At 38.8% G+C, this 19207-nt stretch overlaps 1 protein-coding gene and 1 long non-coding RNA gene across 2 annotated transcripts; both read left to right on the top strand.

The window, feature by feature from the left end:
• The first annotated feature begins 647 nt into the window (after positions 1-647).
• On the top strand, positions 648-1536 carry LOC105053499 (RING-H2 finger protein ATL70-like). The gene has a single exon (XM_010934690.4). It carries the CDS (start codon positions 737-739, stop codon positions 1256-1258), a length of 522 nt encoding a protein of 173 aa, XP_010932992.1. The 5' UTR covers positions 648-736; the 3' UTR covers positions 1259-1536.
• A 6397-nt stretch (positions 1537-7933) lies between these two features.
• Positions 7934-8828, top strand: LOC105053500 (uncharacterized). Its single transcript, XR_002165603.3, has 2 exons — positions 7934-8523; positions 8627-8828. It is a non-coding gene; the product is annotated as an uncharacterized lncRNA (long non-coding RNA).
• The last annotated feature ends 10379 nt before the right edge of the window (positions 8829-19207 follow it).

Raw genomic sequence — 19207 nt, 5'->3', positions numbered from 1 at the left:
ACCAATCTAGTAAACTCTTTGATTCTTATCTATTGCCTTGCAGGTCCAAGGAGGCGGTCCCCAACAGCAATAGACTGAAAAAAGGACTAAAGTTTAATGGAGTTTTCGGAGGTCAATGTCTAGATAAACACTCCTGGCAAGCACTAATGGATAAATTCATTCTATGGAATGGCATGACGTTAAGCAACTCGGTGTTTGACTGGAAATTTTCCTGTTTCTTGCATCTCTATTAACAATCGAACACTTGTCAGCATGCATATACTTTCAAACCTGATCTTGATCCAACCTAGGAATTTTATAAGTAATTACCTGCTATGGCACATGAGAGAGCGTTGACATGGTGCAATTCTTAAGCTGTGCCTCTAGATCGGTCATATATCCTCGTGCATGCAGTGTATACATACATCTGAATGGAAGATAGGGAGTTTTGCGATGGGATGGGCGGATTAAATGTGATGGAGTAGGTGAAAAATGAGACAATGCATCCACAACTACTAGAGAGGGTTGACAGCGAGAAAAATGGATGACAGCTACATGCTGAAAGAGTGCGAGCCTGCAGCACCTTGACCTGCAAAAACTTCCACAACTCCCTCAAAGCGTTATATATTTTTTTAAATCCTGGCCATGTTACCGTTGACATTCCTAGCTAGACCCAAAAACTCTCCTCCTCCGAGAGAAAACAAGATCATGCAAGGGGGCGCGCGATGCCCCCTTTCTCCTTTCACCACCAGACCCAATGAGCAGCGGCGGCGACTCCAGCCTGGCGCCGCCCAGTGGGTTTCTTAGCTCGGAGCAGATCAGCGGGTTAGGCTACGGCCTCAGCATCACGGTCGGCATCCTCCTCCTCATCACCACCATCACCCTCATGTCCTACTTCTGCAGCCGGGTCAACACCTCTCCCACCCAGCCCTCACGGCCCCATGGATCTGCGGCCGCTGATGGGGGCCCCGACGTGGAGGCTGGCCTCGACGAGGCCATCCTGAGGAGCTACCCCACGGTGCTCTACTCGGAGGCCAAGCTCCGAGAGAAGGGCACCACAACCATCACCACCGCATCATGCTGCTCCATTTGCCTGGCGGACTACAAGGACACGGACGTGCTGCGGCTGCTGCCGGACTGTGGCCACCTCTTCCACCTCCAGTGCGTCGACCTGTGGCTGCGGTCCCGGCCCACGTGCCCCGTCTGCCGCTCCTCACCGCTGCCCAGCCCCCTCCCCTCCCCTCTTGCCGAGGTCATCCCGCTAGCAATCCAGTCCTGAATTACCATATATACATTTTCTCCGGTTTCTCTCTTCCTTTAGGGGACAAAAAAGAAAAAAAAAATCGTCCTATTTCATTCTTTCTCGTTAATTTGTCTGTGAAGAATATATAGTTTCTAAAGATCTTATTTCATTCTTTCTCGTTAATTTGTCTGTGAAGAATATATAGTTTCTAAAGATCCCATCGTGTCTTCATTTAGATTGATAGGTCACCTAGGATTCATTCATGTAATTCAAACACGTGCAGTTTATGTGGTAACCAAGCTTTTCTTTTTTATTTTTTCTTGAGGTAATTAAATGTATTGACAAAGTTCAGCAAAACACTGGATTATGAGTGAGGTTGCATTCCCGTTGCTTCTAGCAGGTGGCATACAATTCTTTTCGGAGACTGACGTTCAGGGCATCTCCAGGCCTTAAAAGAGCTAATTAAATCATGAGAATTACAGCCCAGCCTTCATATTTGCTTCTAAGTTCTAACTGGCATATGACAGTCCATGTGGGTCAATCAGATTGAAATTTTTCTTTTTCCGAAGAAAAGCTTAGGTCAAAGACCAATCCCCTTCACTCGGTGAACGAAAGAAGATTAAGACTGTGAATACGTACGTAAGAGCAGGGAAATTCAGATTGATATAAACCTACTCCAACTCTAAGCTCACGGATTCTTTTTCGAACATTGATTGATGATATTTTGTTCAGATATACTTCTAAATACCTATGAACATTGATTGATGATATTTTGCAGTCACACTGGTGGTACGCAGGCTAAGAACTCGCTATCCTCTAGCGACATGAACCATGTCCCTCAAATGTAAAATTCTTTATTTAGCGATTTTGAAAAATCAACAGGAGTGTTGCGCCTTGCGCTTGCTTTAATTTGAGAGTCGTGATATCTTCCACCTTCTGTCCAACATAGCTAGGGCACTCCGACTTCGGTGATACAGCACGCCCGTTGATGTCTAAAGCCGGTTTTCTTCTCCGACAACCCGATTCTCTTAACCATGGCAGTCGCGGCGAATGATGGTATTGCTTCACGTGCTTCCGGAGGGGTTGATTAGCTGTCATCGAGAGTTGTGGTCCAAGGACAGAGGCGATCGGTATACGGCAAACTAAGTAAAATCTTTGCCACCCCCAATTTGAGATTGCGACCTAGGGTCATGTCATGGTAACTATATGCCACGTATAGAGAACTCTTCCGGTAAATATGTAAAATATTTTTTTACTGTATCATAAAATAATAACAAAATAAATAATTAATAAATTAATATTTAAATTAATTTAATTTAAATAATTAAATCAAATATTTTACAAAAAAATATTTCATAGTTTTGCATCCACTTCAATAAGTTCTAATCCGAATAAAGATGTTAAATTCTACTTCTAATTCGTTCTTTCATAACGAATCTCTGTGTCCAATTCAAAATATTCGTCATCACTAAATAAGATCGATACGAATTTAATTTTTTCAAATATATATATTTTTATTTATAAATTAATTTCTTTGAAACATCCCGCTCACCTCGTTAACTATGAATTATGACCATATTTATACCTTATGGCTAGATCAGAATAAACTCAGACTAGTCAAAACGTCAATGTATAACTCCATTGGCAAGATATTGACATGCCAACATATAACTTCACTGGTAGGATGTCGATATACCACGCATAACCCCTATTGATAGGATATTGATGTACTAGTACACAACCCCTATTAGTAGGGTATCGATGTATCAGCATACAATTTCCACTGATATGGTATCGATCTGCCAACATATAATCTCTATTGATAGAATATCGATACATAGTTAGGCCGCAAGTTAAAATCCATCTCAAATCAAATATCGAAATCAATTTCATATTTCAAACAAACAATACATAAAACTATTCAAAATCGAAATCAATTGATCACAACTCTATAACAAAATCAATACATTTGATAATACATCAAACAATATTCTATAATGAAATAAATTTAACAAATAAATATCATACTTTATATTTACAAATCATAAACAATATGACTTAAAGTTCAATAATATAAATGCTATATAATTTATCGATAAATCTGAAAAAAAAGTGCATTACTTACCTTGCAAGCGGAATCAATCAATAAGTTAAATTAATTTTAAGAATCTTTCTCAGAATATGTTACTATTATATTGAAAGTCTGCGCATCTTATTCCATAAGAGCAAAGACCCTTCCTTAGATCCAAGGTTTCAGACTTCCATCCTTGTTCAACTATCAGGTTAGGCCGAATCTTTGTTTTTTGTAGGCAATTAGCTATTTTATGATCTTTTTAACTATAATCAAAGTATGCACTAATATCCAACAATAATCACTTACTACATAATTTACACTATATCAAGAACAATTGATGTTATCAATCGATTCAGAATTATTACTCACTGATCTCTTATTCAAACCCCTAGTATGTTTACTATTCAACCTTTAAGATTCGTTCAATCTATTTCTTTTCTTTTGATTTCTTTCCCTTTCTGTACATTCTTCATCAAATTTTCTTTCAATTATCAATACTTTATTCACCATATATGTATAAGTAGTTAGTTCATATGGCATCACTTACTTTTAATTTCTATCTCCAGTCCTATCTCAAATTTATATACTCGATTATGCTAATCCTCGATCAACCTTGGAATAAACTTAACAAGCCCCATAAAATTAGCTTTATATTCCATAACTATCATATTTCCTTATTTCAGATAAATAAACTCCTACTCTTTCTGAATCTTTACACTCCGAAAAAAATACTAATCATAAAATGCCTTTAAAATCTCTCTTAGGTGATTTATTTTTCATCATCTTTATATTTATATTCTAGTCTCTGCTACTAATTGAATGCTTCATCTTATAAATATATGATGCATACAAGATCTTTTCATCGTCACGGTATCTCTTAATAGTAAATATTTTGTCCATCTCTATAAGCCAATTCCTAGCTTCTGATGGTTCTCCCCTTGAAAGTCGATGGAGATAACTTCTTAAATTCTCTAATATTACTTCGTTGCTCTGTTGCTCTTCACATCTTTATGGTGGTGGTATTTATTATTGTGCCTACCATTGTTGTAGTAACTATTGCTATAAATACTATTGCAATTGCATCAACCTACTAAAGTCTGCATTATCTAAGCCATGCTTGGTTCTTATTCCTCCATCTAGATATTTCTAGTAGGATAAATGACTCCTTTCTACTGAGGGATGCCATCAATTTGCAAAAGAGTACTGCCATCTTGTTGATTTGACATCTCTCTGGCAGCACTTGAGCACCCATTTTTATATGATGTGGAGCTATCTCAATCTTGCACAAACAACGAACTTTTCAATTTTTTTTTTTCAAAACCTAATATCCAAAATCATACTTTGATCAAACTTTAATCATTATTATTTTAAAAATAAAAATATTAAATTTTAATATCTTTATAGGGCTGGCTATACGATGGTGCCCGATATGCCAATTAGTTCGATATAGGACATCCAATTGATCAACTACAAATCAAGAATCATGCTAGGATGTAATCGATGGTGAAATCTCATGATGCTCAGCTTGATCAAGATGGAGATTGGCAGACTGTCAATAGTCAACAGTTAAGATCCTTTCAGCAAGGTCTATTAAAGTAATTAAAAGTTCTTTCTAAGATCCAAAAAATTCTAGAAGAGAAACACAATCTAGAAAAAGTAATTTTAAGAGAGAGAAACTTGTAAAGAGAGAATGTTGAATTTTTTTAGAGGAAAAAGTAGAGAGAGAAACTAGAGAAAAAATAGATATAGAAAATAGGAGAATAGAGAGGAGAGAGAAGAGGAAGAACTAGAAGAGAGAAACTCTCTCTCTTTTTTTTCTTTTCTTTTCTTTTTCTTTTTCTTTCTCTCTCTTTCTCTTTTCCTTTTTTTTTCCTCTTCTTTCTTCTCATTTTCTAAGCAAAACAAGTGACCTTCGGGTCATCCCTTTCTCTCAAAACAAAGGAAAGCCCTAGCCGATGGTGGTTAGGGTTATGGTGATGCCATAAAAATAAAAAAAAAATCCATAAAAAATAGGAAAACTAATTGAGCCCCTTTTGACAAAATCTGGCAGTTCGCTAGCTGGAATCAAGGCTATGGTGGGTTAGTAGAATGGCAAATCAATTGAACTCGAAGATTAGAGGATCCTACCTCTTTTCTAGTAGTGCTCTAGCCATGATTTTTTATGGAAACTTCGACAAAAACTCGACAATTTCTCTTCCATTTTGGCTTTGATCTTCACTGGAAAAGATGGGAAGACTTCTTTCCTTTAAATAGAGCTAGGAGAAGGGATTTGACTTCCTCCCAACATCAATCTTTGACTTCGATCAAGAGTCCAATCTTATTTCATTTTTTTCTTTTTCCCAACACTTTAAAATTGGTGCAGTCAATTTGGGCTAGGTTGATAGATTGGAGTATCACATTTTTTCTCCTAAAAAGAAATTTCATCCTCAAATTTTTTTTATTAAAGTCTTCAAAAATTTAAGGTTATTTCCTCAAATCATAATCATCCTTTAATTTCACAATCGAGTCTTTCATCAAAATATTTTTTAAATTAAAATATTATTAGGATCGGTTTAAAAATAATTCAAACTACTACGCTTCTGCTGTGCATCTTTAATTCAATTTCATCAACATATTGGTGTCAAATATAGGTTTTTAAATTTCATCACAATCAACATAAGTTATCATTAATGTCTCTATTGCCTACCCATTTATACTCATCATATATCTGATTTTATATCATATTTCATCTACTTATGATACCATACTAATTGTCGTGCCCTCAATCCAAGATCATGAGTTAGAGGTAGTGGCAACCACTACATACTCATGGAGAATTTTTTCCACAAGCATACAAGGCATCTCTTTATAATATCATAAAGAATAGTAGAAGAAATAATCAATAAATTAATATTCAAATTGAATTTAAATAATTAAATCAAATATCTTACAAAAAATATTCCATAATTTTGCATTAACTTCAATAAATTCTAATCTAAAATAAAGCTATCAAATTAGGCTTCTAATTCATTTTCTCATAATGAATCTCTAAATCAATCTAGTACTTTGAATATGTAAAAAAAAGAGTAAAATATAAAATGATGAGCTAGATAATTCAGTAAATAATAAATATTTTAGCTAGACAAATTTAGTAATAATAGTATACTGAAAATTTATAGGCTACATCAATCCAAAATCTAATTCAAAATATACAGTACCATCAAAATAAGATCCATATGAATTTAGTCTTTTAAAAATTTTTTTTGTTTATAAATTAATTTTTTTCAAAATATTTGATTTACCTCGACATTCATGAATTATGATCATACTTATATCCTATAGTTAGGCCAGAATGAGCTTTGAATAATTAAAGTACCAACATATAACACCTCACTAGCGAGATATCGATATGCTAATATTTAATCTCCACTAGTAGAGTATCAATATACTAATGCATAATTTTCACTAACAAGATGTTGATATACCAGCATACAATCCTACTAGCAGGATAACCATGTATCAATGCATAATCCCTATCCACAGGATAATGATATATCGATGCACAAGCTCCATTAGTAGAATATCGATATGCCAACATATAACTTCCACTGATAGGATTCCTTTGCATAGTCAAACCGCGAGTCAAAATCTATCCTGAATCAATCTTTTTTTGATAAAATCAGTTTCATAGTTTAGTTGAATAATACACAAAACCATCTGGAATAAAATTCAACCGATCATAACTCTATAACAAATCAATATATTCGATAATGTATCAAACAATATTCTATAATGAAATAAATTTAACAAATAAATATCATACTTCATTTAACAAATAAATATCATACTTCATATTCATAAATTACAAACAATATAAGTTAAAATTCATTGATATAAATGCTATATAATTCACAGATAAATCTAGAAAAAGAGTTACATTACTTACCTTTTAAGCAGAATCAATCAACAGGTTGAATTAATTTTGAGAATTTTTCTCGGAGTTTGTCACCATTGCATCGAAAATTTGTGCATCTTGTTGCAAAGAGCGTAGACCTTTTCTTGAGTTCGAGGTTTTAGACTTCCATTCATATTTTGTTCAGCTATCAGAATAGTTTGATTCTTCATTCTTTATGGGCAACTAGCTATTTTTATGATCTTTCTGACCACAACCAAAGCATGGTATCAATATTCCAATGACAATCACTTACTACATGATTTCCATGGCATCAAAAGCAATGGACGTTATCAATCAATCTAGAGTTAGCACTCACTGACCCCTTATTTGAACCCTTATTATGTTTATTATTCTATCATTGCGATTCGTTCTACATATATATTTTTTTAATTTTTTTTTTTTATATATTTTTTATTATTTTTTTAATTATTAATATTTTATTATCATATTTACATAAATAATTAATTTATATGATATTATTTATTTTTTAATTTCTGTTTTCAGCCCATATCAAATTTATGCATTTAATTATGTTTGGGATCGGTAAAAAAAATTCGTTCCGTCGACTTATATTCAATCCATTATAAATAAATTTAAATTTAAATTAAATAAATTTAAATTATAAATAAATTGATCTATTTAATTTATTTATTAGATGAATCGGATTTGAATTTTAACCTATTGATCTGTTTAATATGGATTGAATCGGTATTAAATGAATCGAATTTGAATTCTGATCTATTGAATCGGGTCGATCGGATATAAAATCTATTTATATCGGTTTAAATTTAAATAGCGTTTGTACGTTATATAGCCTAGGTTTAGTTTAGGAGGATCGGTCCCATCCGCCTCCGCCTCGTGCAGAGAGTAGCCGCTGGCCTCAGGCCTCGTGCAGAGCCAGACTCCAGAGGCTTCCATTCATTGTTAGGGTAATTTTACCACCATTATAATAGCTCTTTTCCTCCCCATTATCTCCCGCCGACTTCACTCGACCGAGAGGGCGCCAACGTGGGGAAGAAGAGCGAGAAGGAGGAGAACTCCCGGCCGACGGACCCTGAAACGGAGGAGAAGAAGAGGTTAAGATACCTCGCGTTCTCGAAGAAGCTCCTCCGCCACGCTCCCTTAAAGCCCTCCTCTCCTCTGGAGCCCTCCAAGTCCGTCCTTAAGCTCCAGGGCCGCGACGTGGTTAAGTGGGGCCAGCGGAAGAGCCGCTACCTCTTCTCCGGCGGCCGCGTCGGCGAGCTCGGCGAGCTCGGTACCAAGAACCCCATCCTCTACGTCGAGTTCCCCCAGGTCAGTCGATCGGTGTAATTTCTCCTCTATCCTGTTCTCGATTCTTAGGGTTTGTTTGAAGTTCTAAATTCCTCATTTTTCTTGGAGCTGGGTGAGTTTTTAGGGTCGGATGAAGTTGTTCGGCACGCATGTGTACGCCAAGAACAAGTATTTGACTCTCCAGCTCACGAAATCGTCCAAGGGTGTGGTCTGCGAGGACACATTCGACAGTTTGGATAGTGTCTGATGTAATTCCTTTTCCTTTTCTTGGGTTTTCTTCTTTTTCCTTACTTGAAAAAAGATGTATGTATTTTATTGTTGGAGCATTGTAGACGGAAAGTAAATGCAGAATTTAAGTCGGTAGTTGATTATAAATAGAAGAAGAACGAAATAATATAGTAGAATGACCAGTTAACTCAAGAAGAGTATTTTTAGGTTCACCTTATGAAACTAGATCTAACAGCAGCCTTTAAAATTTGTTCAAACAATTTAGAGACAAATCTGGTGACATTTTGATCTTTTTTCTGAGACTAACAGGTTAGGTTCAATAGTATTGGGCTAGGAGGCCCAACATTCTTAGATAAACAGGCAAAACAGGTCGGGTTGGGCTGGATAAATAGGTTAAATGGGTCGGGTCAAATAACCATAGATAACCTGTTTATAAATAGGACAGATTTGGGTTTTAAAATCAGATTTGTTTAATAAATAAATCAGGTTTAGATTTGCACTTTTCTGACTCGATCCACATCTGATCTGATCCTTCTGTGATCCGATTCGATTGCCATCCTTAATTATGCTTATCCTCAACCAACCTGGGAACAAACTAAGTAAGCTTCATAAATTGAGCTTCATATTATATAATTGTCATGTTTCTTTATTTAAATAAATAAATTTCTGCTCTTCTAGTTTTATATTTTGAAGAATGTACTAATTATAAAAATCTTTCGAAATCACTCCTAGGTGAGTTGATCTTTATTTTATTCATATTTTTGTTCTAGTCACTGCCATCAATTGAATGTTCATCTTATGGTATGTATGATGCATACAAGATCTTTTCACCATCACAACACTTTAAAAGTGAATACTTTCTCTATCTCCATAAGTTAATTTTTAGTTTTCAATTATTTTGTCGTCTCTTTGAAAGTCGTTGGAGATTGAAGGTTAAGGATTGTACTCCAGGTCGATCAAATTTGACACAATAGAATTTTATTTTATTTTTTTTACGATCCGGCATCAGAAACATAGATAAAAAAGATAGATAATTAGTCAATATTCAGCATGTATTAAAATAATTGAAACAATATCTATCACCTTGTGTGCGAAGACGATCTCCATGGTTCGATGATCATAGTATGGTTGAGGCTCATTGTTGAGTTGTATACGTGTTCGGTCTTTACGGATATTCATTCGGATCTTTATTTAGGATGCTTTTTCCAGATCTGATCCACCTATTATAAGGTGGATCAGGGGCACTCTTGATCAGCGATGATCTGATCTCTGTGGTGGCTGTCGGATTAACTTTTGATGTAGTCTTTTTCCTTCCTTCAGTGGGACAATGCATGAACTCCTTCAAGCAAACGAGAAATCAGCCCAACATTTTTGGGTGCGAGGTATTGAGGGAGCCTACTCTAGATGCGACGAGATGGAAGAGAGGAGGAGGTGGTTTTAGGGTCTAAAAAATAATAATATCGAGCCCTTTACAGAGGGGTTCTTATAAACCCTTAAATCTTAATCCATGGAACGGCTCCCGTTTGAATTTTCAATTCAAATGGTGCCGTCCTAATCCATAAGGGCGTTGGCCCTTAAAGTTCTCCATGCAGAAAAGGTGGGGTGGAAACCCTCTTTTCATTACTCCGATGATTTTCTTCGTACAACATTTTGCACAAGAGAAAACAGATAGGGGTTAGGAGTTATTCGATTGAATTTGGATAGGATCTCATCTTAACTGTTGGGTATAAAATACCTTTCAGTCGAAGTTCGTGACGGGAGTGACCTTTTGGGGATCCAACTGACTTTCGATCTCCGGCAACGTCTCCTCAAACCTCCCAGGTGGTCGAGCCTCCACCACACTCTCAAGTTTTGCCGGCAGGCAGGACCCGCCAGTGTCGATCGGATTCTTCGCGACGTCCGGACTCCTACGGGAGTCGGACCTCACCTCCGACTCCAATTGTAGGCAGGCTTCGTCCGGACTTCTACGGGAGTCGGACCTCACCTCTGACTTCAATTGCAGGCAGACTTCGTCCGGACTCCTACGGGAGTCGGACCTCGCCCACGGCTTCACCTGCAGTCCTCGTCCGGACTCCTACAGAAGTCGGACTTCGCCCACGACTCTAGCTGCAGGTAAACTTCGTCCGGACTCCTACGGGAGTCGGACTTCGCATCTGATCTCAATCATCGGCAGACTTCGTCCGGACTCCTACGGGAGTCGGACCTCGCTCACGGCTTCACCAGCAGATTTCGTCTGGACTCCTACGGGAGTCGGACTTTGCCCACGACTCCAGCTGCAGGTAAACTTCGTTCGGACTCCTACGGGAGCCGGACTTTGCATCTGACCTTAATTGTAGGTGCAGACTTCGTCCGGACTCCTACGGGAGCCGGACCTCGCCCACGGCTTCACCTGCAGACCTCGTCCGGACTCCTACGGGAGCCGGATTCCGCCCCCGACCCCAGCTGCAGGTAAACTTCGTCCGGACTCCTACGGGAGTCGGACTTGCATCTAATCTTAATTGCAGGTAGACTTCGTCCGGACTCCTACGGGAGCCGGACCTCGCCCACGGCTTCACCTGCAGACCTCGTCGGACTCCTACGGAAGCCGGACTCCGCCTCGACTCTAGCTGCAGGTAAACTTCGTCCGGACTCCTACGGGAGCTGGACTTCGCATCTGACCTTAATTGCAGGTAGACTTCGTCGGGACTCCTACGGGAGTCGGACCTCATCCACGGCTTCACCTGCAGACCTCGTTCGGACTCCTACGAGAGTCGGACCTCACCCCCGACTCCAATTGCAGGCAGGCTTCGTCCGAACTCCTACGAGAGTCGGACCTCACCTCCGACTCCAATTGCAGGCAGACTTCATTCGGACTCCTATGGGAGCCAGACCTCGCCCACGGCTTCACCAGCAGACTTCGTCCGGACTCCTACGGGAGTCGGACTTCGCCCACGACTCCAGCTGCAGGTAAACTTTGTCCGGACTTCTACGGGAGTCGGACTTCGCATCTGACCTTAATTGCAGGTAGATTTCGTCCGGACTTCTACGGGAGCCGGATCTCGCCCACGGCTTCACCTGCTGATCTCGTCCGGACTCCTACGGGGTCGGACTCCGCCCCCGACTCTAATTGCAGGCAGGCTTCGTCCGGACTCCTACGGGAGTCGGACCTCACTCCCGACTCCAATTGCAGGCAGACTTCGTTCGGACTCCTACGGGAGTCGGACCTCGCCCACGGCTTCACCAGCAGACTTCGTTCGGACTCCTACGGGAGCCGGACTTCGCCACGACTCCAGCTGCAGGTAAACTTCGTCCGGACTCCTACGGGAGTCGGACTTCGCATCTGACCTTAATTGTAGGTAGATTTCGTCCGGACTCCTACGGGAGTCGGACCTCGCCCACGGCTTCACCTGCAGATCTCGTCCGGACTCCTACGGGGGTCGGACTTCGCCCCTGACTCCAATTGCAGGCAGACTTCGTCCGGATTCCTACGGGAGCCGGACCTCACCCCCGACTCCAATTGCAGGCAGACTTCGTCCGGACTCCTACGGGAGTCGGACCTTGCCCACGGCTTCACCAGCAGACTTCGTCCGGACTCCTACGGGAGCAGATTTCGCCCACGACTCCAGCTGCAGGTAAACTTCGTCCGGACTCCTACGGGAGTCGGACTTCGCATCTGACCTTAATTGCAGGTAGACTTCGTCCGGACTCCTACGGGAGCCGAACCTCGCCCACGGCTTCACCAGCAGACTTCGTCCGGACTCCTACGGGAGCCGGACTTTGCATCTGACTTTAATTGCAGGTGGACTTCGTTCGGACTCCTACGAAATCGGACCTCACACCTGACTTTAATTGCAGGTGGATTTCGTCCGGACTCCTACGGAAGCCGGATCTCGCACCTGACTTTAATTGCAGGTAGATTTCGCCCAGACTCCTACGGAAGCCAGACCTCGTCTCCAACTTCGGCTACGGGAAGACTCCGCCGGAATCCTACGGGAGCGGACTTCATCCTTGACCTCGACTGATGGTAAAACTTCATCCGACTCCTACAGGAGCCGGGCTCCACCCTCTACTTCGCTTACAGGTGAACTTCGTCCGGACTCCTACGGGGGTCGGACTTCGCCCCTGACTTTAATTGCAGGTAGACTTCGCCCAGATCCCTGCGGGAGCCAGACCTCGTCTCCGACTTCGGCTACGGGAAGACCCACCCGTATCCTACGGGAGCCGGACTTCACCCCCGACTTTGACTGAAGGGAGATTCCATCCGAACTTCTGCGAGAGCCGTACTTCTAGCTCCTCTCAAACGGGTGGCTAGCCACCTCTCTCCGCCATACACCCTAGCCAAACTCCGACCGATAGGCTCCATCACTCCCTGGCAGACCGCAATAACGGCTACGGCGCTGCTCCACTTCCTGCGACGGATTCCACGCGCTCCATCACTCCCTGGCAGATCGCAGTAACGGCCACGGCGTTGCTCCACTTCTGCGATGGATTCCACGCGGCTCCATCACTCCCTGCAGACCGCAGTAACGGCCACGGCACTGTCCACTTCCTGCGACGGATTCCATGCGGCTCATCAGTCCCTGGCAGACCACAATGATGGCCACGATCCTGCTCCACTTCCTACGATGGATACGTGCGATTCTTCCATTCTCTGGCAAGTCGCGACAACGGACGCCGCTCCGCCCCTCGTGGCAGACTCCACGTGGCACGTCCCGGTGATAGCCACGGGTCCACTCCACTACTCTTCGCAACAAACTCTTCCTGACTCTGGGCGGCCCACTGCCAGACGGTTACGGACATCGCTATCAGTTTGTTACCCCCTCCGCCTATAAAAGGGGTCCTCAGATACGTTATTCTCTAAGCTCTATTTTTCTATCTCAAAACTCTGCTAAAATTCTGTTCGAGCACTCCATTCTTGTTGAGGCAGAGAACTGACTTGAGCATCGGAGGGTCTTGTCGGAGCAACCCCACCTCCGGTTTAGACTTTTTTGCAGGTTCCGGCGGCGACCGCGATTTCCTCGACTCCAGTTTCTTCGACGCAAGCGGATTTTTGCACCAACACTAACCATTTGTTTTGAGTTTGAACCTTTCAAATTAAATGGATAACTTCCTAGCAACTTAATTTAAATTTGAACACTTCATATTTAAATTTAAATAGAATTTTTTATCCTCGTTCCTTATCCACTAGGGTGTGCCTCCATTTGACATTCAAATGGAATGTGCATCCCTTTATTCTCTCGAGAGGAATCATCGATAAACAAGTGGGGCGCCAACACTTGGCACTCTTCCTCCATATCCTTTCTTTAGGACAATAATAACAACCCATTCAAAATTGAATGGATAACATCCATGTCCAAGCAACTTTCCAATTGGATTAGGCTTAACCCTATCTTATAGGAAATCCAATCGAGAGAAATCTAGGTCAAATTATGTACTAGCATGAATATCTTAAACTCAATTGGACTAATTGAGTATAATTGAACAATCCTAGATTAAAATTTTTTGTTGCGTGACTTCATAGGTCTAATTCTATATAATAATGGGACATGTGATTTCTATCGTTAACATCATCGAAATTTTTTTCGATGGATTAGAATTTTTTTTAATTCAATCAATTAGAATTATCGATCATCGAAATAATTCTAATCGGTCTCACAATCTATTATTGATACTTAGCCGTATGTAGTGGCAATCCATCAGAACTGATTAAGAATCTCTAAGTGTAGTTACCGCGTGATTCGATTCTTCTATCGTGAGTCCCGACAGAATCGAGGTTAAAGTAAATTCATCAAATCTAATATCTATCATATGATAAAATCATTTAATTCGAGTCTGATATGAAATCTAATAGAAATATCTTTCTATCTTTCACATTGCCATGGTCATGGGTTTATGTATTCAATCTCATGATTTACATAGGATTACTATTCAATCGAGATCGATAGATCTCATCTTAGTGTGAAGTCGATAGATCCATCTTTGTGCAATCTAATTTTTACAATGAACATCCTACAGCCAACGTATATCTCAAGGTTCCATATGATTAGGAGATCGAGTTATGGTGTAGTCAAACTACAGAATCCTCAAAGTGAACTGTAAATGCATCTCAGGTCAAAGAACTAGACACACAACCGCAGCTATGAATAAGTCACTGATAAGAAGGTAGAAATCCTTGTGACTATTCGTAATTGGTCACGCTTAATATTTTTATTCTTAACAAACATTTGTACTTTCGTTCTGATATCTCCAAGACTCATCTATCCGAAGAAAGTGATCATACATCAATCTTTCGGATCAATCATCATCTCTGTAATGATTCTATGATCAGAAGTTATTTATGAGTTAATTAAGATTAGCACGTATTTCAAATTTTTAACTCTTAAGAATATGTGTTATCTTATCCATTAATCCAGTAAACGATCCAATGAACATTCACGGATACTTTAAACACAATGTAAATGAAAATAATCTAATTTTTATTAATATTCAAAGTCAAATTTATCTTATACATTAAAATGCGTCTTGGCGCTCTTCTCGCATGCCATGTGGCATGCCCATCGGTGCGTCCAGTAGGTAGCCCACGTGGTGATCTCCCTGGGTGTTTTTTTTTTTGTTTGGCGCACTTCCCGAGCCCTCTTGAAACTTTTGGATGCTTTCCTCCCCATCTTGCAACTTCCCTCCCCACCGACCTCTATGCCGCCTCGATGTCCTCTCTGCTCTCCCCGTCATCATCTCCAGTCGGTCTCTGCCGTCATCTTTCCCTCCGATCTCCCTCAGGTGCGTACCTTCCTTCATCTGTTTTTCTTTTTTTTTTCTTTCTTGCTTTCCTCTCCATTTTGCGCTCTCCTCCCCATCGACCTCCATGCCCCCTCGATGTCCTCTCTGCTCTTCTTGCTGCCATCTTCGATCACCCCATCGATCTTCAGGCTGCCGCTCCCCGCCCCTGCTTCCAAATTTTTCGTCGGTGCTTTCTTTCTCTAGATCTTCATTTTTTTTTTTTTTGCTTCGAACTCTTCAGAGATTTTTTTTTTCCTCGAAAATCTGTGGAAAGGACAGCAGTTGAGGGAGATCGGGGTTTCTTAGGTTCAAATTAGGGGGTTTTTTCTTTCGATCCTCAAGTCACCTGAAGGAGATTGGAGGGGGTGGGGGAGGTGCTCGGGGCCGGAGAGGGGAGGCATAGGAGGTGCCCTCACAAGATCCCTTCGTAACAGGGGGAGTGGAGGAGGGGCTATGGCTTCGCTTCCCCCAAAAGCTCTCATCTTTTCACTTCTTGATGGCTCCACAGCTCTTAACTTTCTCTGCGTCGATCCTTCTCGCATCCCTTTTAATCTCGGTACTTGCTCTATGCTTTTTTTTCTAGAATATTTTTTTTTTTTTTTGATTTTTTGAGTTATCTTAATCATACAAGAAAGATTTTGTTGTAAGAAGGTTTGGAGGTGGGAAGGGGAGAAGATGGAGGAGATGAACTGTTTCCAGCGATTCTGAGGGACGAGGCAGTGTCTAGAATTAATCAGCTAGGCAAGGTTCGGAAAACCATTACGTTTTCTGTTAGATTTTTCAATTTTTTTTAAATATATGTAAGATGGGGATATAGATTTCAATCAGTTCTTGAATCCAATGATGTGAAATTTTATTGTAGATTTTTTATTTTTCGCTATTTTTTTTTGTAAGAATCTTAGTATTGCTTGATGGTGGTTTAAATATGAACAAGAGAACATGGATGAAGATTCACATTATTATAAAAAAATTAAAAAAAGAGAGAACATGGATAAAGATGCTTCTTAGAAATTTTGGTTTTTGGTAGAATAATATGGTGGCTACCTTGAATCTTGAAGAAGGGTTATGCATTAATTTTGATATAAATTAATTTTATATAGCTTCAAAAACTTCAAATTTTAACATGCTTCTTTAGCATTATGGAGGTTAATATTTTTTTTTTTTTGTTTCTTTTGATATGGAACCCTCCGATTTCTTCCAAGTCCTCTGCTTGCCCACAAATCTCTGAAAAAGAGAATGAAATGGAAAGAAAAAGAAGTGAAAAAAAAAATCAGTCTATAAAGGAAAAGGTCTTACCTTCCAATATTTTCCGTTTTTATTATGTTTTTGTGGATTTTTCTCATGTTTCCCTCCAGAGGGAGGGGGTTTGGCGGTCTTGTGGAGTCGGGTGCGATGTAGACGACAAGTGCGGCGTGGACGGCGGAGGGGTGAGGCCACAACGGGGGTGCCACGAGTAGGGTCACACACGGTGGACTCCTTTTCCTTCTCCATTCTTGCTTCTTTTTGTTTATTTATTTACATTTTTTAGGGGATTTTGCTGCGCCTTCTCCGTTCTCTATCTTCTCTTTATTTACTTATTTTCTCGGTTCTTTGTATGTCACTGCTGTCTTTGGGTTTTGGCATGCGGCATGGAAGTGAGGGAAAGCCATTGGAAGAGCATGGTTTTTACTTCCTTCATCCTCCTATCATCATCTTCTTTCGGTGGCAATAAGAGGCAATATGGCTTTTTTACTCGATCAAATTAGAAAAGAGTGATGCTGGGATTATAAGCATTTTCTGAGATTATTTTCTGATTCACTTGCTGACAAATGGATGTCTGTCTTGCATGCATCAATGTAAATCTATAACAATTTTGCGAATCAATTTATCACAGAGCAATCAAAAAGATGAATGGTTTCTGTTCCCAGCATTTTTATGTTGTCTCCTAAGAATAGTAAAATAATATATTGTATTTCGTTACCTGGCTATGATTTTTGCTTCAATTTGATTTTAGATGTCCATGCACTTGGGGAAGGGGGAAAAGGGAAAGAAAGAAAAAAAAATATTTGGGGAGGGGAGAAAATTATCGTATCATTTTTTTTATATTGATTATTATTATAATTATTTTTTATATTTTATAGATGTATTTATTTTGTTATTTATTTCATATTGTTGGTATTTAATTATAAATTTTTTGGTAAGCAAGATTTAAGATCTAATAAAAATAATATTAGTATTAATTTTTTTTTGAAATTTTTTTGTTTTCATTGACATGATGGATGGTCGTTAAATTCTAGCAGTAATCTTTATCCAAATTCATAGATACTGGAAGGCTGTTGCATTGCAGTAGCAATCGTGCTTCGAAATTTTTTTATGGGACGGTAAGGCTATTGCATCGCGTCAGCAACTATGTTTGGATCTTCTGACCGATCTTTTTTTCAAATGATGTTATAAAACAAAGAGCAGAAGGCTGTTTTTACTAAAACAACAATCTTCTTATGTAGTTTATGAGAAAATGAATTAGGTTTTTCATATGATACTAAAAATTATATGATACTGATAGGAAAAAAAAATTATCCAATCCTGCTTGGGTTACAAACTCTCTAGTTCAAAGCAAGATATGGTTAGTGATATTATTTCTTACGGATTATTTTTTTTAATTATTATTTTTTTTATCGTTTCATCAGTTTGTTCGAGAAGAAACTTAGAGAATTGAGTAACGTAAGGTGAGTTGCATGTCTTTTTTTTTTATTTGTTTGATCATTCACTATGCTTTTATTCCTTCATTAGCTTAATGCCGATGATGTTGATGTATATTTTTGAGTAGATATCTTTGAGAAGATATTCATTATATTTTGCTCTATATTAGTTTATTGATGGAAAAAAATATAAGATTTTTAATTTTTATTTTATTAAAATTTATTATATTATATTATTTATTATTGGAGTGAGTTAATTGAGTGATTTTTTTTCATCTTTCTATGCGATTTTGTTGATATGATTATATTTGCTCATATCACTTTAATTATGGAATATTTGATCATTTAGATGGTTTTTTTTTATTATATTTAGCTTTTTAAATCAATTTAAATGAATTTTGAGGTCAAGATAAAAATATTGTTCTTAAGAGACATGATGTGTACGATGTTAGGTAGGTTTAAGAAAAAAATATATCAAATTTTGAAATTTTTGGTGAGATATTTTTGGCGATTTTAGCTTCATAGTGCTAACTATGATGTCCATCCTATAAATATTTTAATATATATTTAAAATTTATTTTTAATTAGTTTAAATTTTTTTTCTAAATATTTGATTTTTTTAATTATAATTGTATAAATAGATATTGTTAAAATTTTGTCGACAAAGAAATTTGAAAAAAATTATTCTGAAATTGAGATTGCTTAAATCAATATATGAATTTGAGGTTCAATACAGCATAATGAAATTATTGACTGCATTCAGTAAAATTGTGAATCTCATTATCATATTTTTATTGTAAATTTTTTATTATATTTCAAAAATATGTTATTATTTTTATAATTTTTGGTTTGTAGGAAAAATAATTTTTAAATTTATGTGGAAAAAGATTTTACCTTTTAATTTTTCATATTTTTTTATTTTTATTATTTTTCATATGTTTTTTTTTCCTTTCAATCAGGTGAGAGGCTTGGAGCAGCAAAATAGGAAGATTAGATCCATCTTAATCAAGTGGGAGGTTTGGAGCGATCAAGGTAACTTTCTC

The sequence above is a fragment of the Elaeis guineensis genome, chromosome 10, assembly GCF_000442705.2.
Source record: "Elaeis guineensis isolate ETL-2024a chromosome 10, EG11, whole genome shotgun sequence".
Taxonomy (NCBI): Eukaryota; Viridiplantae; Streptophyta; class Magnoliopsida; order Arecales; family Arecaceae; genus Elaeis; species Elaeis guineensis.
Note: the sequence above shows the minus strand (reverse complement) of the source record. Positions and strands in the feature narration are given on the sequence as shown.

Excerpts from the sequence above, each read along its gene's own strand:
- LOC105053499 (XM_010934690.4), top strand. The coding sequence starts at position 737 with ATGAGCAGCGGCGGCGACTCCAGCCTGGCGCCGCCCAGTGGGTTTCTT.